General features: G+C 41.6%; 1 protein-coding gene across 1 annotated transcript in view; it reads right to left on the bottom strand.

Moving 5' to 3' along the window:
* UBE2R2 (ubiquitin conjugating enzyme E2 R2) overlaps positions 1-24,814 on the bottom strand; it is a 48,421-nt gene extending 23,607 nt beyond the window's left edge. The window contains exon 1 of the mRNA XM_054397235.1: positions 24,636-24,814. Within this exon, the coding sequence (XP_054253210.1) occupies positions 24,636-24,812 (177 nt within the window). The 5' untranslated portion in view covers positions 24,813-24,814. The remainder of the gene's footprint in view (positions 1-24,635) is intronic.
* Positions 24,815-25,463: the final 649 nt, after the last annotated feature.

Genomic DNA, 25,463 nt, shown 5'->3' with positions numbered 1-25,463 from the left:
AACAGGAATTTCATCAGGATTCAGAGTCTTATGATCTCCATACATTACTTCTCTCACAGCAAATTCTCTCAGACGCTTGATTCCCTCAGCTATTGTGGTCCAAGGCTTAGGGTTCCATGGTAAATCATCTCTGCTGGGGTACCTCAGCGAGACTGCCAGTAGGAGGCGTGCCCACAGAGAAACTTTACCAATGCACTTGCCTAGATGCCTGTCTATGCCTGTATCCTTTGAGAGCATCCCCAACTGAGAGGCCGACTTGTCACCTACCACCAATGCTGGGGCTCCCATATCAAAACACCTGGCTAGCCAAGACAGGACTGGCTCATTATCTCCTCTGATGTAATCCTTCCTCACATGTCTAATTTCCTGTCTGGGTGCATTAGCTGACTGTATGTCATCCTCCTCCTCCTGATCATCATCATCCTGAGGTCGCTGTCCCCATAATCCTGTTGTAATCCTCCGCTGAATTTCCTTGAGTTCAGAGGCACTACCAGCAGTTGCTAATCTGCCAGGGTCTACATCCTGACCTACATCTCCATCATCCATGTGGGGTCTCAAGAGGTCTACCAGAGTTTTAAGGCTAACCCTCTCTTCCTCACCAGAAGGATCTTTCTTAACAGAGGGACCCTGAGTAGAAGGACCCTCATCTCCATCTGCACCATCTCCTGCAGCATCTGCATCTCCTCCTGCAGCTCCTTTATGCTTTCTGCTTACAGTGGCCACCAAATTTACTGGATTGGTTTTCACATTCACAGCAGAGTTGGAAGAGCAAGTAGCCTTATATCTTTCTTGACACAGTGCTATCAGTAGCCATATGATTATTCCAAGAAGCAACAAAATTAAGATTAGCACAAGATGTCTAAGGTACCAAAGAACCTCTGTAGCTGTAAGAGGAGTAACAAACTCAAATGTGTCTGCTAGCAGATCCATAGTTGAGTTACCTTATCTTCTTAGCCCAGTAAGACCACAACAGAATTCACCAACATTCAGTAACTTGTTGTTAACCCTAAGAAATGACTTATATGCCACATATCTCACAATCTTGTCTATCATGCAGGAAACGGCCCATCTGTAGACAATCACACTGATAACAGATGAAATAGAATGACTCAGAATCCAAAACAGCTTCATTTTGCTTCCTAATCTGAGCAGAAATAAATCATACAAGCAATCAAGCCCCACGTTGGGCGCCAAAAATAAAAAGTGTGTCGGTGTGAGATGAAATTCCCCCCCCACCAACAATAACCAGGCTAGCTCAGTCTGGAAGCAAATGAAAAGCTGTATTTACAAGCAGAGTCTACAATCTACGATGAAATGCAATGAATATGTACAAATATACAAAATTCACAACATTCACAAATATATACAATCAACAGAAAAGCACAACCGATCTCCCTTTGCTTCCCCCCAAGGGGACCCTCCCAAAGGGGCCTCTCTCTCTCCCAGCAGCTTCCCCCCAGATCCCCCTGGACAGAGAAGCAGAATTAGTTAAGCAGAAAGTTGTTAACTTAGCTGCCAAGGTCAGTACGTGTCATCTTCGGCCAGAAGAGAAGAAGAAAACAGCAGCCAGACAGCCCAGCAACTGCCCCCACTGCAGAAGGCAGAATGTGCAGAGTGCCTACTTTGTTTTGGGTAATAGTTCTTAAACATTTCTATCTATCCAATGGAAGTGTTTAGAACAATCAGTATTTTGATTTCTTACACCCAATAGCGACTTATTTACAATCTTTCACTTTTCTCTGTTTTGAACTTTGCAAGGAAAAAATTAAAAAGACAGTTTCAAACCATCACACCTCTTTTAACTGTAAATTTAATATTAGCTGAGACTGTTAAGTCACCTAATCCAGACCAAGGCAGAAAGCCTCCTACATGATGGTCAAAGCTAGAACTATACCTTTAAAAGAAAATGTCGTCACCTACATTTTAGTCTTTCACCCCTTAAACCTCAAATCAAGACTAACAATAGATACTTGAGTCAAATGATACACAAGGAATTCATTACCTGTTAAGCTGGTTTACATCCAAGCTCCTTCAGCACCATTACTGCCTGGGCTGTCTCTCAAGGGATTCAAGTAAATAAATTGCTCTGAACATTGAACTAAGACCAAGCAGTATCTGGAAACCAGGCCATCTTCTAACATTAGTCAAAAGAAACAAAAGGATTTTTAATCTCTTCAGATATTGCTTCCCTTTAAGAACATAGAGTTTGTCTGTTCATTCTAGCCTTCATCAAGATAACTACTCCTGGCAGCTGCTACTCATCTAGAAACTGAGCCTGCACAAGTCAACTGTGTTTAGGAGCTCAACCAGCTCAGCAGTTAGAGAAGATACCTTCTTACAGTTCATTTTACTGCAGGGACAGTCCATGATATTTATCCAGCTAACTGTGTGACTCAATTTGATCCATGTAACCACCACTTCAGCTCTGGCTAAGAACACCTTCTGTCCATGCTCTTGAGCCAGGGAGCATCCAGCCTCAACAGGACAGCTGTTAACACTTACATATAGAGAGCTTGCCGGGGACAGGATGGAAGCCAGATAGAAAGTTTCCTTCGGACATAGGCCACCTGTGCACTGCCATTTTCATTCAGCTTTTGCATTTGTGTGCCACCTCCTCACAAAAAAGAACTACCAGCAGCTATAAATCCTAAGAGCAAACAGAACTCAGTTCTCTTCTGTAAGGCAAGCTGCTGACCCAACAGTTTTACTGATCTTCATCCAGAGAAGCTGAACACTACAGCAATGTCAAATTCCCATGTGAGAAATCTGATATGATAGTGAGTTTCTCTGTTTTCCCAAGAATTCCCATACTGAAATATTACTAGATTGTCCCCCCAGTTCAACCTTCCCTTCAGAATCAGGCCTGCTTTTAAGAGGGGGAAAAAATAAATTATGACTGAATATAATAAAAAATTTTAACAGGTCAGATGTCAGGAAACTTCTATTACTGAAGATCTCATGCTGAAATTATGCTCTGGAGTCTGATGTGTTCTGTTTGTTCACAGACTGTACACAAATTTTATGGCTTAAAAATCAGGCTCGCTGAATGTGTGTTATGCAGAGAGGCTAGCATGTGTGATTATTTCCCAGGCAGAAAGAGATCACTCAGTTCTTATTTTTAGCTGCACAAGCATACTGACTTCCTCACTTAACCAAAATAGGAAGAACTACTCCAAATAAAAGAAACTTAAGTCTCCCTGTAGTGTCTAGTATTGATGAAGGAGCCAAAGATACTTAGCAATACTGCACCTCAAGTTTACTCCAAATCATAAATCTCTTCTTGGGTTTCTGCTTTAGAAGAGAAGCTGGGCCCCAAAACAGTCCTATGGCAGGTATAACTGAGGACATTGGTACCTGAACTGGTGAAGCTCTAAGGCCAGTGTAGCTGTTACAGAAATCGTCTATGTCCTCTTCAGATTAAAAACAATTTTCCACCTCTATTTGTAAAAATAATTGTTCTGGAGAAGCAGTGGCAGGAATATTTGATTGCATATTCAAAATATTATGTTACATTACTAGCACTTCTAGTATAATGTGTGAAAGTACTTCAGTCAAGGTTGACACTGGCAACCTGCCTCCACTCACCAAGCTTCAGGGTCCAAAAGACAGTCTCTTTTACTATGAACTGCATTAGCCTACAACACCTTCAGCACCCTGTTCAGTACCCTAAAACCTTCAAAACCTGAGTAAGCAATTTACCTTCTTATACACGACCATGTCTATGGAATGGTTGAACATGAGACAATATGCTTCAGACCCATCCTAATCATTGGTGTAGTTCAGTTTGCTCAAATTCAAGTAATCAGAACCAAAGTGTATTCGAGTTTTGAAGAGTTTTATATCAGGCCTGGCAGAGTTTCTATGAACTCACCACCTATTCATTAACCATTCTGCATAATTACCAAAACAAAGCAGATTGCTTTGTTGGGTGAAGCAAGCCATAAAACTTACACCTGCTGAGTGATGTCCAAGCTAATCAGTATACAAACACTCTTTCCGTCAGCCTGTTTCAACTATTTTTTGAAAATTCTTTAAACAAGCACCATTCACCAGTCAGTGAATGACAAAGTACCTTGACTCTGTTCACGTGCAAGAGGAAGGCTCTCCTCAAGCAACAGCCAATCATGTTCTGCTAAAAACACAGGGCAGGTCTTGATGCAGTCATCTATTTCATAAGCAGCAAGGAGAAAGGAGTATTTATAGCATTGGAAGTGTAAACCATAGCACTGTGCTGCAGTGTTACACAACTCTGCCTTTCTCAGCACGACAGGCAGCAGTTCTGACAAGACTTCTCAAACTGGCATACCAGCCTTTATTAAATCAGGGATATAGGTTTCTAGAAACCAAACACACCCAGGAATTGCAGTTGAAATCTTACCTACTCTGGCTGCCACTCAGAAGCCAACTAAGCACTTCTGCAGCCCTGCTACTTATTTTTCAGCCACTGCATTGCTGTTCATAATCCTCTTGTTCGGAACTGGTCACAGGCAGTAAATCTAGGCAGACACAGGTCACACTTACTCAGCAGTGGTAACCAAGACTGCTTAACACTTTCAACCAAAAGTCTAAACGTAGCATCACCATCTCCTGCTGTGACAATACAATAACTTTGCTTTACTCTAGATACATAATCCTACACTGATACAACCGTATTGTACATAGCCCCAGTGTATGACCCATCTGCAAAGTGTCTATAAACCTGTATGAGCCAGTAACGTCTGACACACCTTTGCAAGCTGCCTCCCTGCCCAGCATTCTCCAGTTCACTGCTGGAGCCAGCATGATGTCAGAACGTGTTTGCCTATGTTAGAGGCATAAAAGCATATTTTCATATTATTACATAATGACATGCTGTCACCTCCATGATCAGAGGCTGCTTTAAACGATGAAGTTTAAACTAAAGTAAGTGCATTAGCTGATAGATACTCAGGCGATTGTTTCTACTGTAACAGGCTTGGAATATTTTCTTCTAATGAGGAGTCAAATTCAAAGGCATTGAGCATCTTTTCATTCTGTATCTCTCCACTCCTGCAGTGTGCTTTAGATGTGGAGCTCACACCACCACAATCAGTGTAGCTTTACTCATGAGCAGCAATGACTTAGTTGCCAGCAAATTAGATTGCAAGGAATGAGAACTACAGAAAGATGAATCCCATTACAGCTTAAATCTTTTAAAACAAGACAATGCCCCTCAATTCCACAATATTACTTATGTCTCAGTTTGAGGTTTACCCCAGTAAGGAAAGGGAGTCTAGTTCAAACAATGCATTTAATTAATGTAAAGACTTCAAAACACAGACACCCACCTTCAGTCAAAAATGAAAACACAGAGGCAGATTACCAAGGCCTATAGAGTATTAAACTGCTATCACACCAAAGTAATCTTGCCTGGGCTGGGGGTAAAAGTAGCAACAGCCACCAGCCTGAATCTACCACAGTATCAGCTCCTGCAAATATGTGACAGCTATATTCTGCCAGGCAGAAGACTACTCTTAACGCTGAATCCCTGTAGTCACAAGGAGAAAAAAAAAAAAAAAAAGAAAAAATCAACTGCTTTGGTCTCCAGTGGCTCCAAAGTACTACTGTTGTTTGAACCATATCTCAAGTTGCCTTATGTTAGGTACTATATCCACCTTACACTCCCAACATGGACCTAAGGAAAGAGCTACTGAAGAACATATGCCTTCATATACAATCCTCACATCCTGCAGATGACCACAAGTCACCTCCCTGCTATAACAACCATTCTCCATTTAAAAACCTAGTTACACACAGCTGTAAAAGAAATTTGAAAATAGTTATTCTTGATCATCACTAACACATAGATGCTTCAAAAAGACTTCCTCCAGGACAGATGGATATAGAGGAGAAAGTACAACACTGAACTGAAAGCTAGCACTGATAGCTCTGCGAACTCTGTTCCAATTAGCTGCCATGTCTATGACTAAACTGACATCTAGACAAAGCCAGAATCCTCACTTTGCTGACAGGATGCCTGAAAAAAAAAAAAAAACCAAGAGCAAAAGGGTGCAAAGCAGGCTGATTAATCTGCAGTGCAGCACAGATATTTAAGGTACATGTTATAATTCTGATAAAAGCACAACCAGTACAATCAAGCTGAGCTTGGTATATGAATGAATATTCTTGAAATTCAAGTCTGTACGTAATTAACTGTAGCCATTTACAATGTATTTGAAGGCATACAAAAGAGTAGCAGTCAGGAAGAACTATTTCAGACTACTACAGGTCAAAATTATTTCAAAAGTCAAGACACAAATTTAATAAGACCTAAGCAAGATGAGAATACAGGCAAGGGATATGATCATTTGGACAGAGAAAGCTGTATCTTGTAGGAAGCTCAGAGCAATCTTGTACAATTATGCAACTAAAAGCAACCCTTTAAATAGCTCTAACATTATGCAGTATTACCTACCAGTACCAAAAAAGGAACTGAGGAGAAATTAAAAATTTTATCTGTTTTTTTTTTCTTCCTGTATTTAAGAATAACATCTATGATATGCTTAAGTGGCATATCTGACCGACTTAACTTTAGAAAAAAATTGCATGACAGATAAGCAATCACTTCATGAATACAAGGGAAAAGATGACAAGATCTATAGTAGATCAACAGTCTGCTTTCAGTAAGAACCGGAGTGCAGGTGAAGGAAAGAGTCCAAAAACAACAGAGCGTGTGTGAACCCAGGGCAGTCAAAGTTGAGCAACAAGATAAAAGTGCAGTAGGAAATTGATAGTGAAAGCTTGTGCAAGAAGTGCTGCATCTATAGCTATAGAGATTTGAAAGAACAGGAAAAAAAAAAACAAACCAACACAAAACCCAAAACAAAACAGAACTTTAAAGGCATAGGAATTTTTCTAGGGTGAGACATCACTTTCTACTTAGATTCTTCTGGTGATTTTTGGATAGCTTATTTTTCAGCTTCACTCTTGCTTTTTAAGCTCTTGAAGTTCAATAACACTAGCTGAATGCTAGAGAAACAGATGACAACCTTTCAACAGGTCTTCATGTGTATGACAGCAGCCCCACAAACCCCTTTTTCCGAAGCCTCCACAGAAACAAGTCATGTTGCTCTCATGCAAAGACTTATCTAAAAGCTTCTCTGCTTTCTGAATAATAGGATCATCACAAAAGTATCTGTGACTACAGAGATCACTTATGCTTAATCTATGAAAATGTATGATGTATCTCCAATAACTCCAGTACAGCCCTCCAGAGTACTGCCATGATCAAAAATTGTATCATGCACGTGATCAGCCCAGGAACCACATTATCTCTAACCTCTGTTCAGAGAAAAATTATATTCATACACCTGCAAAACACTAGTGAAGACTTGCTTGCATAGAGAATAAGCTGAGGCTACCAAAATTCAAGAATGGCAAAGAATAGGAAAGGCTAGCTACAATCCCATGATGATTTTCCTTCCCATCTTACGAAATTTACTGAAAACCTACTTGGTCTTTATGTTGTTCAGCTGTTTGATCAGACACACCATCTCAGACACACTACACCTGATGCAAGATGCCTTACACACTATCAAATTACAGTGCAGAAATAATCAGTTTGCAGCAAAAGTTTAGAGAATTCAAGCATAAGTACAGCCTTCTCATGGGAAATCTACCCTACACACTGAAGTGTCTGAATCCTGAAATAATCCATGTCAATCATAGTCTTATCTATGCTGTGATAAAATATGATATTTAGCAAGTTATTTAATGCACACTCTTCATTACAAGTATTTCCATGCTTGTTTTTTCCACTTACTAGCAAGCAACACTACAAACTTCTAGTCAACATCACTTTAAAGTTCAGCAAGTATAGTTAATAACCAGTAACTTTCAAACTGATGATTCAGGTTCAACCATACCATTAAGAAGATGACATTTTGATTTTAAAAATTCATTGCTTTCAAAGTGGTGCTACACTGACAGATTCAAGTATCTGCATGCTACTTAAAGCACTAGCTGCTTCCAACACAGAAACACATACAAAGCATGTCTTGGAGGAGCCTCTAGTGGTGATAAAGTAGGTGTGACAGTGAATTAATATGCTTAAGTTGAAGCTAACAGCCTTGCTGGTATTGACATTAGCCTACAGATGCATTATTCATATTCAGGTTACCAGCAATTAGCACGAGAAAGACATGCACACTTGGTATCAAGTAGGATAAGACTAATAGTGCTCTGCCTACAAGTTTTATCTTGCCTTGTTTCAACGAGGGAACAAATGAGCTTGCTTCTTGTCCTCTTCAGCTTGTAGATAACATTGAACTGCATAAAAACCTCTGAACAGTTCTTAGAGCAGAGAGTGATATCCTTACCTGTTTTTTGTACCAAGGTGTACTGGCACAGGTAGACCAGTAATACATCCAGAAGCTAAGCAAATTTAGATTTGCCCTGCAGAATACACATCCTTTGAGCAATTTTACACAGACACAGCACTTATCTTCCATAGGTACTGAAAGAGTTTTGGAGAAAGTTTTCCTGCTGGAAAAGAAGTTTCCCAGAGCATGAACTTTGTTTGACAGTATTGGCTGGAAGCAGTTCTGTTTGCACTCTGTTTGCCTGAAAGCAGGTATCATGAACTATGCAGTTTCTCCAATCAAGCAAGCTGTTGCAGCCACACTACACAGCACACAAACTGGAAAGCTAGTTTCACCATGGAAATCCCTGAAACATTAGACTTCACAAATATTAATAGTGATGTAATGCTTTCTTTAGCCTAGCACAAAAGAACAGCCAAAACCACCCCACATATGGTGATTTGCCTTCATTCACTCATATCATTTAGGCTCTAGTAAGATCTGTTAAAGAACTGGAAGACTTAAAGGCTCATTAGGCATCAAGTACTTAACAAAACAACTGGGAGTAACAGATTCAGACTCCAAAAGTTAATACTACTTCAGCACTTGCAACAATTGCAGAGTAGACGCTCTCAAAGTACGTCAGAGATTTGGGTTTTAGCAGCCTAAAGATTAATTTGACTACTGTAGGTCTCTATCTTCCTTATGACTCCATGTGATATGCAGACTAAATTTGTCCAAAAATCAAATAATTAACAGAACTAATACAGGTTTTTTTTTCTTCAAACACTATCAACATTTATACAGCTGCTTGTAAACTAACTTAAAAGCCATCTGCACAGAGTGTATATACATTTACAATCCAGTTGCGTCCAGTTTTGGGCTCCCCAGTTCAAGAGAGACAGAGACCTGCTGGAGAGAATCCAATGGAGAGCCACGAGGATAATTAGGGGACTTGAGCATGTCCCCTGTGAAGAGAGACTGAGAGACCTGGGGCTGTTTAGTCTGGAGAAGAGAAGACAGAGAGGATCTGATCAATGTGTATAAATATCTGAGGGGTGGGTGTCAAGTGGAGGGGGCCAGGCTCTTTTTGGTGTTTCACAGATAGGACAAGGAACAATGGGTTCAAACTTGAACATAGAAGATTTCACCTCAACATGAGGAGAAACTTCTTTACAGTGAGGGTGACAAGAGCATGGGAAGAGGCTTCCCAGGGGGGTTGTGGATTCTCCTTCTCTGGAGATGCATTCCTGTGTGGACTATCTTAACTGATCCTGTTCTGGCAAGGGGGTTGGACCTGATGATTTCTTGAGGTGCCTTCCAACCTCTGATATACTGTGATACTGTGAGATACAGTAATCACTTGTCAAAGTTTACTATAGAAGACCTGGATATAATAAAATAAAAAGTATAGCCCTCAAGGCATTCTCTGCTTAATGAGAAAAAAAAAAGGTAAGCAGAATTACATATTATTGAAATTACAGTATATATGCTGCTCTGTTAGACCTGTGGATGAAAATTATACTGCAAACTGACTGAAAGTCAAACAATTTCTTTCCCTCTGTGTAGCCTACAAAGCTATACTTTTACCTGGTTACAATTTTATTCCCGCATGCAATTAATATCCTGAGATAAAAACCACATAAGCAAAACACAGAAACCAAAACCCCAACACCCCAAACAAACAAAACCCACACAGAACCACCCCAAAACACACAAACCCAGAGTTCACCAGGTGCTATTGTGGAGCAAGCATGCAACAATGTGAACTTAAGAGTTGCTTGGCAGATTTTGGAGATCAGTGGGATGGAACAACTCTGCAAGGTGGCCAAGAGGAGTCAACTGTTTTCCCCTAGCTCCTTTACTCTGCTGTTCCCAGTGGTATTTCTGTACAGGAGCAGCTATACAACAGAAGTTTTAGTTTAAGAAAAGCCTTACACAATACATATGTTTTCACTTCTAAAAGCATCACACCACACAAGAGGCAATAACAGAGCACAACAGCTTACAAAATACATCTCAGGTTATGCACCCTGTCACACTGTATAGAGTTTCCAATAACACATGGTGGAAGCACCAGCAATTACAAGAGTGGTGGCATATGGGCCAACTGCAGGAACTGATTCCAAGCACTTTCCTGGAAAGAAAAAAAACACACTAAGTTCCCTTTGTTCCCATTCTTGGACATTCAGCATTATTCACTGGAATCACTGCTCAGTCCCTCCTACCCCACCTTGTACCAGTTTTCATAGCGTCTAAGGAAAAGTGCTTTCAGCCAAGCAAAATGGTCTCCATCTGAGACTGCAACAGCAGTAACCTTCACTAGCACTGAAAGCAGTCCAGGAAGTTGAGTTTCAGATGCAAGACCCTCACTTGCTCTTGGTTATGTATTTGCCTCAGCACAATACAGTAAAATTCATCTCCACATTCCTCCATCCAACCTTGAACTGGCCCTGTGAAACAAGAAGATTATGCACCTCTTAAATAGCCCCACTAATGCCCATAAAGGTACACCAAGGCAGGATTTGTGGTGGGAAGATACGCATACTGACCCTTTTATTTACACCACTACAATAGAGTACACAAGATTTACCATTGGACTTGCTTTCTGTTGGAGGAAAAGAAGCAAAAACTTTCCTACAAAATTTCTTTAGAATTATAAACACCATGTTTCCAGGGATGGGTCATCTACCACCTCTCTGGGCAACTTGTACAAGTATTTCACCACTCTTGTGGTTAAAAAAAAAATAAAATTATTCCTTGTATCTAGTCTGAATCTACCCTCTTTTAGTTTAAAACCACTCCCCTTTCCTGTTGCAACAGGCTAAAAAAAAAGTTGTCCCATCCTTCTTACTTCTTTAAGTATTGTCTCAGCCTGCTCTCGTAGAAGAGGTGCTCCAGCCTTCTGATCATTTTTGTGGTCTCCTTTGGATCTGCTCCAACAAGTCCCATGTCTTTCCTGTGTTGAGGAGCCCAGAGATGGACAATGTACTCCAGGTAGGCTCGCCAGAGCAGAGTAGAAGGACAGAATGACCACCCTCAACCTGCTAGCTATGCTTCTTTTGATGCAATCCAGGATGCAATGGCCTCTATACTGTGAACACACACTGCTGATTCACACCCAACTTTTCATCCATCAGTACCCCCCAGATCCTTCTCTGCAGGGCTGCTCTCAACCACATCATCCCCCAGCCAGTAGCAATACCAAGGATTGCCCCAACCCAGACGTACGACTTCTGTGCTTAGCCACATTGAACCTCATGATGATCACATAGCCCATTTCTCAATGTTTTCTCCAGATCCCTCTGGATAACAACACATCCCTTTTGCATGCCAACTGCACCACTCAGCCTGGTGTCACCTGAAAACTTGCTGAGGGTGCACTCTGTCCTATTTTATCATTAGTAGAGATGTTAAACAGCACTCATCCCAGTACAGACACCCAAGGGCCACTTCTTGTCATCCATCTCCATCTAGACATCGAGCCACTGGCCACTACCCTCTGGATGTAACCATCCAACCAGTTCTTCATCTACTGAACAGTCTGTCTGTCCATCAAATCCATCTCTTCAACTTGGAAAATGATGTTGCGGGGAACCATACCAAAGGCTTAATAGAATTCCAGATACATGACATGCAGCTCACCCCTTGTCCACTAGTGTAGCCAATCCATCATAGAAGATCACTGGCTCAGGCAGGATTTGCCATTGTTAAAGTCATGCTGGATGTCTGGAATCACTTTCTGTCCTCCACGTGCCTTATCAGAGTTCCTAGGAGAATTAGTTCCATGATTTTCCTAGGTGCAGACATGAAGCTGACGGGTTGGTACTTCCCAGGGTCCCCCTTTCTACCCATCGTCCTCTTAATACTGAAAGATTTTCTCTCAAATGCATTACTAGACACTGAGCATGGAACAGATTGAGGCTACCTCCTTACGGCATACATACATGTCCTGCAAAAAAAGATAAGAGCAGAACTTTAAAGAGGGAAAAGGAATCCTGCACTCTTCAGAAGAGAGTAATATGTTTCGATTTTCTGGACACTGCTAGAACAATAATGACAATCAGCACTGCAAGGGTGAGCATGACAACATGAAGAACATCGCAGGAGCCAGCACCGATTATGGACCTACCCTGGGAAACACTAGAACTCTGTATTTTCCTTTCCAGTACTGTTTGGAAAGTCACTAAACATAAGTGACAAGGCAGGAAATGCCTTGACATGTTCCAAACACTGAACTGTGGAAATTTAACAGTGAGCTTAAGGTTACATGCACACACATGTATGAAGCTCACTCAGAGTGTGAAATACGGTATGTACCCACTTTTGCCACACATTTCATTTAGATGATTGTCCTATTTAAAAACAACAAAAAAAACAAACAAACAAAAAAAAAACCAAAGAAGCAGATAAATTGAGACATATTATTCAGCCAGCTGGCATCTAGGGCAATTGGCCCAAAAGCACCTTCAAGGTGAATGGTCTACCCTAAATGGCGTTAAGCACAGCTATCTTTAGCTTTCCTCTTGGTGTCAGGCCACTGCTCAGACAGGAACATGAAAGACCAAGGCAGAAAACAAAAGAAACCTGACTGCTCAGAGCACAGAGCTTGGAAAAAGATGCCAGGATTATAAATATTTCACACTGGAAAGTGATCTGACAAACAAGAGCAATCCCTCCTTCCAGTTGGGCATCTTAGGCTTCCAAGGCACATGGATGGCTGGGGTTTGGCCCTAACCTACTATGCAGCCCAGAGCCCAAGAGTTTCAACAAGGAGAAGGAAGGATTCCTTAGTATGAACTCACAGCCTAATGACTCCATTACCCCAAAATAGAAAACACAGGCTTGGATCCTTCAAGATCAAGAAAGAATCGAACACACCTCCAAGCAACAAGCCAAGGCTGACCAGTAATGTGGGGCTCTTAGCCAAGAGTAAAGTTCTTGAACAAACCAAAGCCCTGAGGAGGCCAAAGTTGCCCTCCAACAAGAGATAGCAGAACCACTTTAAGTCCCACTAAAGGCTGGGCACTTAAAATAAGTAGGATAGCCCTTAATATCACTGTTTTGTACTGAAGTGGTTGATGCCTAAGCCACCATGGCACAATTTTAGTTCTTTATCCTACTTATCACAGTTTTAGAGCAATCAATGATAAGAGCTACAAGGCAAAACTGTATAGGATAAAAGTGCTGCAACAAAAGCATAGCAGGGATTATTTAAGAAGCTTGTACTATTCCTTAATTTTAAGTAGAACTTTGACCTTGAAGAACCAAACTTGCCTAGAACAAATGCACCTGCACAAAGAACAAGGACTCTAAATCAGGAAGTAAAGGCCTCTCCAGAATCCTAGCAAAGATAAATCACCTCCAGATCAGACATCTAAAATGTCTGAGCACCAACTATCATTCCTCCTTTATCAATAGCCATGTGGAAGAAGAACATGGTTGACACAGCAGAATGGGATCCAACAATGTAACTTTAAAATTTACATTAAAAGGGACACAGATTGTTTGTTTTCTTTGTGAACAGAAGCTTCCCATAAAGTACTCCAAAGGAAGCTCTCAAGGACTCTTAAAAGCCCAACAGTCAAGTGGGAACATAACAGAAAAGCCTTGAAGACAAGCTTAGGAAAAGAACCCTGCTCATGGGGCTGGAAATCAGGCTGATGGAGTATTCCTCTGAAGTTCCTGCTCACTGCTCAGCAGTGGAAGAAGTATAACAGGTTCATACAAATAAATTTCAAGATGAGGAGTTAAAACAATACACAAACCACCTATGTTTTGTTAATTATTGCTAAGCAACATTAAGGCCAACTGTTTAGCAGAATTCAAAAGGGATTAGGCATTATATGGGTGATAACACTCACAATTACATTAACTAGGATAAACCAGTTTATAAAAGGATTAAAGGAATATCAAACCTTGTAGGATGAGTCAGCCACTATATCACAGATAAATTCTTCTTTGATTGTTTTGCTTAGCACAGAGCAGTAGAAGCTATGTCCATTATTCTAGCAACTGTTAGCTAAATCACACCAAGGATCAACCTTCAAAAAACCAAAACAAAAATCAAACTACATTTCAATCACTCAGGTTCAAGTTTTCCTTTAGTGAGCTCGTTCAACTGTACATCGCACATTTTGGAATAAATCAACTCAGGTCAAACTTCAACTGATTTACACTCACAAAGGCTTGCAACAAACAACTAAAATTGAGACACTTAAGTCTCCCAAGCTGATGTGACTCACCCTCAAAGCCAGAGCACAGTGAAACACCAAAGCAAGCAATTTTCTGTTCATTTCAAAAACCAGCTACCACCTGACACTAGAGAAAAAAAGACAACAAACAAGTCTCTAACAGGCTTGCCTTGTCTTGTCCTAAAACAGATGAACTAGAGAATCAAGATCCTTCTCCATTAGAAAGTTTGTCACTGGTGGTAAGACTACTCATTTTAGAAGAGTTTAATCACTTTCATCTCATCTTAGACTCCAAGCTTTTAACCCAGTGCAAGGCTGACAAAATAATTCAAGATTTGCAAAAAAACCCGTATATTTTAGCAGTCTATCTATCTTGCCTCTATAAAGAGCAGCATAATTTGCTGTTAGCCCCATGAAGTGGCAGAGGGATACAGACAAAGGAGCTATAATTACCAAGTCATTTCCAGCTAAGTGTCACCTACCATATGTTCTCTTCACAAAACCCAGACTAGTCATGCGCCTAGTTTATAAAGCTCCCTATATCAAGCTTCATTTTGACAAGAGGGTGGTTTTGATTGCACCAGGCCTTTTATGAACTTTTAACTGTTCAAATAGTGAAAGTAGACATAGCAGTAGAATAGACTTCACAAGTCACCAGAGGGTGAGCCAGATTTCATCCCACACTCCCTCACTTCTTTAATTAAATATCCTTTGTCCATGATAGGAAATATTTGGACAAACATACCACTCTGCTTCCAGAGATGATTTGTGAAGCTTCATTTCATTTCAGACAAAGTTTCAGAAGCCTTAAAGTCTGAAGTTCTGTGGCTGCGATTAGCGTTTTCAGTGTAAGAACACATTGAAGTGTCAGAAGATGTGAGCTAGGCTAAAAGCTTAAGCAAGAAAGAGGGTAAAACTTGAATAGGTATTTTTGCCATTGTTCCTTCAGCAAGAACTACCCATGAATGAAAAAAAAAAACAAACAACCCACACCTACCACCAGTATCAGCATTACATTAGGGACTGAAAGATTTTTTGTTTTAACATTTTGGTACTGCAGAAGCTGATGTCACTTGCTAAGGAAGGCTTCCCTCTAATTTGGCAAGGCTTCAGAAGTTCAATCAACTATTAACTGTAACACTGGCTTACATTGCTAGTACACAAAGTTAGAAGAGATTTTGACTATGCTAAAAAAAAGGAAAAAATGCAGCTAAACAGAAAGCAGAAATAGCTATGCTTCAAATGATCAAAGCTTTGAATAAAGAACCAAAGTGCTAAACTGGATCTGTGCCACAGAACCATGAGGCCTGCCTAGAATCCTGACAACTACCACTATGAGACAAGTATCACAGAACCACAGAATACTAAGGGTTGGAAGAGAAACTGGAAGATCATCTAATCCCAACACCCTTGCCAGAGCAGGATCACCTAGAGTAGATGACACACACAGCTTCTCAGCATGCAGGTAAAAATAAATGTGTAGTGACATTTCCTGTATCTCCAGGGTAGATTTTTTTTCCTCCTAGAAGAAAAAAAGAAAGTGATAAGAAATAGTTTCTACTACCAGTTTTAAGCACTTAAGCTACTTCTTGCTGCAAAGGGCAGCATCAGTCTTCCCCTTCCATCTGAATGGAGATTTTGACAACTTTGCGTAAGATACTACATAAGAAACTCAGAAACCAGCTATTAGATGACAAGTAGAAAATGTACACTTAGTCTTGGGTAACTTTCCTGAGCACCTGATGCTCTGCTTAAGATTCAGTGCTTGTAGAAATACCTGTCATAGCTGGCAGTTACAAATATGGAAACAATTGGCTCACACTCCACTCATTTTATTCAGGCTTTTCAGATTTGCTTTGTGCCAACAAGAAAGCATTCAGTGCTTCATAAGCAAAGCAAAAGATTAAAACTTACCAGTTTCATGTACAGAACCCCAGAACAGCACATGCAATTGTAATTAGTAAAATACATGGTAACATCTCCATCCTCATCATCATAAGCACTGAAACAATCCCTGACACAGGTGCAGCTTCTGCCATTCAGCTCTAACATGGAATACAATTTTCATTTATATTTGCTTGCATGCAGCGTTTACTTTGCACTGGATTTTGCTGCAGTACTTGTATGACTACAACAAATGCTGCAGCTGCAAAATGAAGCACCCCAAAGCACCTTAATTCATCCCACATTCATCAGCCACTTTCTTGGGAATGAATATACCCTTGGAGGTCAAGCATTTCTTCCCAAGGATCTTGCTTCATGCAGCAAGAGCGTAGTCAGACACAGTCACTACCTGAGAAGAACCATCAGGGCTGCATCATTGAAAGGAGCAACTTCCTACTGAGATTAAAATCAATTTCCTGTATAAACCTCAAGCTGCTAATTGCTCCTTGTACACTGGTGAGTCCATCACCATTTCTCAGTCTTAACATTTACTAGCTATTTTCCTAGAGATATTTAAGTGACTGCAGTTGCCAAGACAACCACTTCATCAACATGAATACCTCACCTCATCTATCTTAAGCTTCCCTCCCATTCACCATGACTTCTAGGAAATCAGCTGCTGGAAACACTAACTTTGAAATCAAACTCTTCTATTTTTCATAAAAATATTTTTTTAAAAATTTAGTAGCCTTTGAGCTACTCTTTCCTAAGAATCTCCAGTTGTTTTCACAAGAACACATTTGTTTTGATTATACTCTCAGATGTGAGACTTCCTCACTGTAAAGCTTGAAGTCTGATTGTTTAAATTCAAAGGCTAAAACGAAGCATAAGATGTGATCACAGAGGTGTACATCCTAATCAGGTTTATGAATGTCTATGCTGACACTTTCAGTAACTCACTGATGTTTCCTTCTATTTTGTTTTCTTTTTCCAAGAGAAGCTGGAAGTGACTCAATACTTCTAATACTTAAATTCAGCTAGGCCTTGAAATTGACACCCATATTCATGCCTTTAAAAAACATCACAGAATTTCCACAAGAGAATTATTATGTGGATAATCCCCATAACTACGCAGAGGTTCTGAATGAGGCTTAAGCTGTCAAACTCTTCTGCCATGGCAGCCACAAAACCTGATGGCCAATTCAGCTGAGTTCTGCAGAAGTGAAGTTCTCAAATAGTAGGTTTCTAGAAGTTGCACCTTGGTGAAAGTAGGAAAATAAGACATTGTATAGCACTCCCTTTCCCCCAATCCATCTATGTCAGACCCAGAAAAGCATGCATTACAACTTCAATCATGACAAGAGCTCTGATCAGAATTTCTCTTATAAAACATGGGTTAAGTCAACAGAAACAGTCAGATTTGGTTGAAGTCCAACCAGCAGACCTAGGAGCACCTTTGTATCACCAGCTTCTGAAGCCAGCTTCCCAAGTTTGCCTTCATGACTTACAGATACACTGCGGCAACTGTGCAACCATTAGCACAGATACTACTAGCAGTCTAACCATGGCAACGTGGGATTAATCATGGGTTGCAAAACCAACTCATAAGCTGGGTCAGTTCACAACTGGTGTTAAATATCATGTTGTCACTATCAGACCACTACTGTGCTTGAGGGAGGTTGAATGTGCTACTGCTGCAATGCAGGCATACTTAAACACTACAGAATTATCTCAACAGTTTAGTATTGCATACCTTACTGGTTTGCCATGGTTGAAACAGTATCACAGGGAAAAGCCTCAAGTATTCCTTTCAAGTGTACCTATTAATACAAGGTGAAAAAACTAGAGCAGGAAAAGACTTTATATTCTGTCTGAAACAGTAATTCTACTTGGCAATCACCTTAAGCTGCAAACAAACATCATTTAGCAAAGAAATACTACACAACAGCATTTATCAATGCATTTATAATCAAAGCAAAGAAGCCTCTGGCAATTAGAAACACCAGCTTGCCTTATAAAAGGAAAGGTACCTGCAGGTCAGTTGTGCTGCAGTCGTCTATTTAAAGTGCCTGCTAAGCGTAGAATTTGGCTTTCTGCCGATGTGTTTTAAGCTCAGTGTTGTGGCATAGCCTGGGTAATTGCACTTTGGGTGACAAGTGTAACAGAATTCAGAGGCATGTCAGTAATACTCTTTAAACCTTGTCTTAACTTAGGAGAACCAGTTCTTGCCCTGTCAATGTGCCAGCTCCACAAAGTGCCATGCCATGCCAGGTTTCCCTGGCTGTGCTACAGAGCTCCAAGCCACTTCTCACTTCCACACCTGACATCAAACCTGTGTGCTGGTTCCACTATGATGAGAGGCTTTACTTTGAACCTCATTTTCAAAGCACAGAAGAAAAGACTTAGGGTGGCTGTAGTAGAAGAGCACAAGCAGCTGAAGCAATTAAGACAGCACAAGAAGGAAATCCCAAAGGTGGTAGACAAAAAAAGGTGGTTAGCTCTGAAATCAGTACAGATCCCTTTAACACTTCAAGTAAGGCAGTAAAGATACAGCTTTGTCTCCTCCAACAAAAAGTTGCTCAGATTCTCCCCAATACACTGAGAATTATTTGTGAAGCCTATGTAGCACGTCTCCCCCAGCAAGCTTTGTCTTGATGGCTTTCTTTTCAACACCAAGAATGTCCCCCTCCTCCCCCTGGTTAAGTTACACAACCCCAGCTTTCTTTTTTGCTCTTAGAGAATTGCTGCAGCTGCCTCAAAGACAAAATTTGTTCAGAGGAGTGTGACTTGTCGGCACATTAGGATCTGTGGTGAAGCACTACAGGAAACTGCTCAGGTTTTTTTAAAAACAAATCAAAACAAAAAAAACACCCACCACAAAACCCCATAAGCAGAATCTCTCATTCCAAAATTCTCTTTGCTTTTGTAATTAAGTAGCCTGAAAGCTATTCACTTGACAATTTCAGTTACTCCAAATTTAAATACTGTTCTTATAAACATACAAGTTGAATTTGTGTTGAAAGCAAGCTTCCCCAGGTGATATTTATAAAAAAAATTTTTCTACCTACAGATGTAGTCAACTATGCTATTGTAAGATATTCCCATTTTACATAAAAACATTAATTTATTTGAGACCATGAATATGAACCCATTAGGGATAAGAGACCTAGTCCCTACCCTGTTCACTACATTATACTGCCTCTTACTGTTGTTAAAGTACATTCTGGCCCTACATTACATTTAAAGCTGTACAAAGTCCTCAGTTCTAAATGACTCTTCCAGTTTTAGCCCCATGTCCTTCAGATGAGGACCTTTAACATTCACCAACAGATGAAGAACACCGTATTGCATTGGCACTCTCGTGCTGTTTGTGTAGCATGCACAGACTATTCTCAACAAGTGGCACACTTCACCCACACAAATGGCCTGAGAGATGATGAGTTGTGGATTGTGCATCCCTTTCAGGCTGTCTAACATCTGATCACAGCAATCCATGTTCAGAACAAATGTGACTTCTAAACATGGTGCTCATTCTTGCTATCAGTTAGCCATACATAAGTTCTGTATCAATTTCCATCTCTGAAAAAAAATATACCCCTATATAATGCAGATTGCTTTGAAATCAAAACAAATTACTTAGGAGAAGATGAGATACACCACCACAGAAATCTAAACAGCACATGGTGACCAAGTTACAAAAGGAAAACAATGAGTTGACAACTATTTAGTCCTCAATTACTTGAAAAAAACTAATCATAATGCTTGGGGATTTTCCACCCTTTTCCAACTTGAAGACTTGCTCCATCAAGTAGCAAAAATACCTAATAAAATGAATTACCTTAAGAGCTATCAAATAGCAGTTCCCAACAAAGTTTTATTTCGTTTCATGTTAGATGTATTCATTTTCATCTGTGTAGACTAAATCACCTCTGAAGGAACTTTTGACTGTTGATATACATTAAACATACTTCTTGACACAGAATGCTTCGACAAACCATGCGTCTTGGCAGTACTGTGTTTAATAATAAAGTTCTATTTGTAGAATTTCTCACTTGCACTTTCCCTGAAAGTTTGGCTCTCAGCACATGAACACTGACTATAAAAATTAGAACAATTTCCTTTTTTAAAAAACAAACAAAAGTTGTGATGCTAAAGTACAACTGCACCAAACTCAGAGCTTTGCATAAACCATCGGGAAACACTTCCTAATACTTCCGCAAGTACCCTGAAAACATTCCTTTATTAAAGCATGGGGCAGAGTTTTATCACACTCCAGGCTCTAAAGGCCCAATTATCAGAGATACTGGTTATCAAGGGAGACAGAGAGACTGATCAATGGTCAGCTGAAGTCACAGAATTGTTTCAGTTGGAAAAGACCTCTTAGATAAGTTCAACCATCACTCTAACACCACCACAGCCACTAAACCATGTCCCAGACTGCCATGCCTGCACGCTTTTTAATATCTCCAGGAACTCCACCACCTCCCTGGGCAACCTATTCCAATTCCTGACCACGCTTTCAGTAAAGAAATTTTTCCTAATAAACTTTCCCTGGTGCAATTTGAGGCTATTTCCTCTTCTTCTATCACTTGATACTAGGGAGAAGAGCCCAACCTCCACAACTTGAGCCATTGAAATTCACCCCAACCAGTGTTTATCATCACCAGATTGTAGCTTAACAACCTTTATTGTGGTCTCCATTTGAGTATCATCTGTCAAAACTGAAGGTGAAAAAATTCTTCTGCCATGTAGTGAAGGGCCCTCTCAGATGAACTATGTCTATGGCATAAAGCTGGCATCAGTGAACTGCTCATAGGTAGTTCTGTGTATTGCACCACAATCTGGATCTCTGTTGCTCAGGCACCATCTGCAAAAGCAGAAAAATACATTCCCACTGTTTCCAGAGCAATTCAGAACTACCACATAACGGATTGGAGTCTGATTCAAAGGCCTAGCTTTTGCCAGGAAGAAGCAACAGGCACTATTTACGACCTGGACATAAAGCAGTGCATTCTGAGAGAAACCTTCCCTTTGTCACTCAACAAAACAAAGTAACTGAATTGGCTGTGAGCAAATCAGTATCTTAAACACATGAGGTCTATCCACCTGTCACCCTTCAACTCTGAATGAGTCAGGGACCAAAAATCAAGTTGTCCTATTGCAGTTACGTACCTACAGCCCAACACAACTGACTGTGATAGCACAAACTTTAGTTGAACTCTCTTGCTGACAGAAGCTGAAGGACAGACATCTGCTCTTATCACCAGACATCTTTGGAGGGCTTATCATCATTGACCCTGAACTACTTTTGTCTTACCAGCACAGAGTAAGAGGTAACCAGAGCAGTGTTTCCCAAAGACTGGCAATTTGGAACTTCAGTAATGGCTTGCCCAAAATATTACATTCAGTACGTTCAGGAGTAAAGTCATTAGATGAAAGCCAATATAACCTTCCGCAGATGCGGAAGACCACAGGCAGAGTTTGCCACTCAGGACTGCTCCTATTCCTTGCTAACACAAACTGCTTCTCACAGAGTGGTTGCTTCTTTAGGCTGCTGCCTTTTCCATCTAGCTGAGAAGTCCTGAACTATGGAGTATTGCAGCACATCTGAATATGCAGTATTAGTTGATAAAATACACTCACATGCAGCGCTTGAGTTCTGCAGAGGTCCCTGACTTATAGCCAGCACTAAGGTACTTGTTTTCTGTTTCAATTTACTAAAATGATAGAGTTGCAGGATTAGCAAAGAAAACCAGAACCTACTGAACTGTTGAACCAGCTTTTAACAGCAGTAGCTCCTGTCAAGGAGGTGCAAAAAGAGCACTTGTCTCATTTCTGTTTATTCAGCTAGTTCAACAATCCAGAGAAATGTTGTGTTTCTTCAAGAATAAAATAAGTGCCAAATGCTGATGCTACCAGCCCCACAAACACAAATCAAGCATTTGTATTCCAAATCAACGCACACTAGTATTTTCTTTACTAAGGTCCCATTCAATGCAGGTTTTCCTCAAAATATTTCTATTTGAGCTTAACTAGAAGCCGTTGTACTTTCTCTCCAGTTGCTACCCTGAAACCACACCTCATTAAAGTTCTAAAAATGTACATCCTACAACAATATATTTATAATCCTGAAACTAAAAAACATTCAGAACAAGACAAAGTTAGGTATTTCATTAAGCCAAGAAACCTGAACGATAAATCATATGCTGATCTGAATTAGAGCTCACCTTGCATTTACTACGAATGTATCATAGAAATCACCCCACCAAAAATAGATTAGGGTATTAATCTAATCTCTAAGTGATTCAGTAAGACAAGTTTATCATAGCTAAAAGTTTGCTTGAAGGCCAAATACAAAGAAAATCAAGATCATCACTACCCAGGACAACAGGATTCCTTCTCCCTAGGGACAGAATGAAAGTCTAAGACTACTTTCTTGAGTGGCTCAGAAGTTAGGACACATATTCAAGGATCAAGCACTACAAAAACAAAGAACCACCATGCATGACTGTCCTTGTGGAGGAAAGATGAGATAGAAACATGACAGACTTTAGCCATGTCACCTGAAGGGAATCCTTCTGCTGTGAAGGTATGAAAGCATGATGAGACTTTTGTCTCCCATTCTCTAAGTATCACAGGATCAGTTTGAAGAATTTAAGGCAAGTCCAAAAGAACATGGACATCAAATATGAAAAAAAATCACATTCATAATACTGAAATAAGGCAATTAGTAACCTTGCCCAAATCTACACATTGCCAGATTATTTCATTCATTATTCCCAGAGTGCTTCAGCTTCTTTCCAGGAACAATTGCAAACAGCACAGACAGTTTCCCAACCAAACAAAAATCCTATGACCCATTGTGATTTCTTTGAAAAAAAAAGATGAATGAGTAATTTAAGTGCAGGAAGAGGTCACCAAACCATTCGGATGTAAAAATGACCCACTTAGTAACTAAAGACTAGAGGAACTTCCTGACTAAGTAATAATGGAGGTGAGTCTAAGAATATACCTATCACACCCACATGAGTAAGCCAGCCAGCTCCTTACAAAAGGCAAGCCTTGTGCCAAAGCCTTCCCTTCCTTCAAAATAATGAGGCCAAATTGAATGCAACTCCAATCTATTATGCTCCAAACTACAGATTATTTTGGTTTTGTGGAACAGAGCCCTTTAAACCTTTATCCAGAGAGGATAAGAGGCATCAAAGATGCATGTTAGCCAAGCAAAGAGATTATCCAATATTTTTTTCTCAATTTGACAGAAGCCAAAGGGCATGAAATCGAAGATGTAGAAGTCACCATTAAAATGCTAAACCTATGGCAGAAGCAAGCTGAAGGAACCAATATTTCTCCAGAGACCGAGGGAACACTGAGTGCAGAAGCGTACACCCAGTGCAATATATATTCTTGCAGGCAGCAAGGTTTTCAACTGCTTCTTTTCAGAAAAACCTGCAGTTCCTCCGCCATTTATGAGAATTTAAGTCTACTCCCTTCAGTTTGTTTCTGGAACAGCAGTGTCAGAACCTAAGTTTTTTTTATTAGTAGGAAAGTTGAGAGAGAAATTGAAAGTATTTATCTACCTTCACCAATTATGCATTGCTATCGCCCTTTGAAGGCTGCCCTCAAAGTTTGGAGATGAAGAAAACAAGGGGGAGAAAAAATTATGGAAAACAGTCCTGAACCCATGAAGTTTTGAGAACACTGCCTTTACCCTGAATTACACAGGATGTTCCTAAACAACAATTGAGTCTGTCAAAGGCATGGTTGGAAAGCCTCTTGCTTTGAAATAAAAATACACAGACGAGAACCAAGTGGACAACCTGGTGGAAGGGAAAAATTTACACCCAGTGATGAGATGCCAGGCTTTCTTTGGGTTTAAAACAGGAAAAGGATAGAAAGGAGATGGCTCCCACTCCCCAAAACCCATCCCCAGGGACAGGGGACCTCCCACAGGCCCCAGCCAGCCTGCACAGCACACTGTCCCAGTCTCTCCGCCGCCGGGACACCAAGCCTCCCTACTCTCCCTTCTCCTGCAGGCCCCGACCCCTTCCCACTGGAGGGGCTGACAGCGGCCGCGGGCCACAGTCTCACCGGAGATTCTCCAAACCCGACAAAGAGGCCCGGCAGGCAGAGGAGACAGTTGGGAGCTGGGGGTTGTGGAGGCCCCAGTGGCGGCTCTCCAGGACCACCGCGGCGGCGGGAGGCCCGAACCGCCGGCTAGGCGATGCGGAGGCCGTACCTTGAAGTACCCGCCCTCGTAGAGAGTATTGGGGGGACCGAAAATCGCCACTTCCCAGTTGTAGAGGTCGGACTCGTCGACGAGGGTGATGCGGAAGCCCTCCACCGGCTCCTCCTGCAACGACTTCAGCTCCAGCATCAGCGCCTTCTGCGAGCTGCTCATCTGCTGTTGGGCCATGGCGCGGCGCGGCCCCCGCCGCCTCGCCGCCGCCGCTGACCTGCGCTGCCGCTCCAGCTGCTGCCGCGCCGCTGCCAACCCACGGCCGCCGCGCTGCCCCGCGGGCCACCGCCTCTCCCCGCGCTGACGGCCGCCGCCGCCGCCACCGCCACTTCCTTTTATGACGGCGCCCGCTCGCCGCTGACCTCAGCGCGCCGCGCCGTTCCCCGCCCCGCCGCACGCCAGACCCCGCCCCCGGCAGCGTGCTTAAAGGGGCCGATCGCCACACCCCTCCCCCATCCCTCCCCACCCCTCCCCGTCTGTCCCCACCCCTCCCCGTCCCTCCCCGTCCCTCTTCTCCCCAACCCACTTCTCCCCACCCCTCCCATCCCACTTCTCCCCACCTCCCCATCCCACTTCTCCCCACCCCTCCCATCCCACTTCTCCCCACCTCCCCATCCCACTTCTCCCCACCCCTCCCATCCCACTTCTCCCCACCCCTCCCATCCCACTTCTCCCCACCTCCCCATCCCACTTCTCCCCACCCCTCCCATCCCACTTCACTTCTCCCCACCTCCCCATCCCACTTCTCCCCACCTCCCCTCACTTTTTCGCACTCCCCGTCACCCCCCACCATGACCCCTCACCATCACCTCCCACTCCCCATGCATG

This window comes from Indicator indicator, chromosome Z, assembly GCF_027791375.1.
Source record: "Indicator indicator isolate 239-I01 chromosome Z, UM_Iind_1.1, whole genome shotgun sequence".
NCBI lineage: Eukaryota > Metazoa > Chordata > Aves > Piciformes > Indicatoridae > Indicator > Indicator indicator.
The sequence above is the reverse complement of the archived record's forward strand: the minus strand, read 5'-3'. Positions and strand labels throughout refer to the sequence as shown.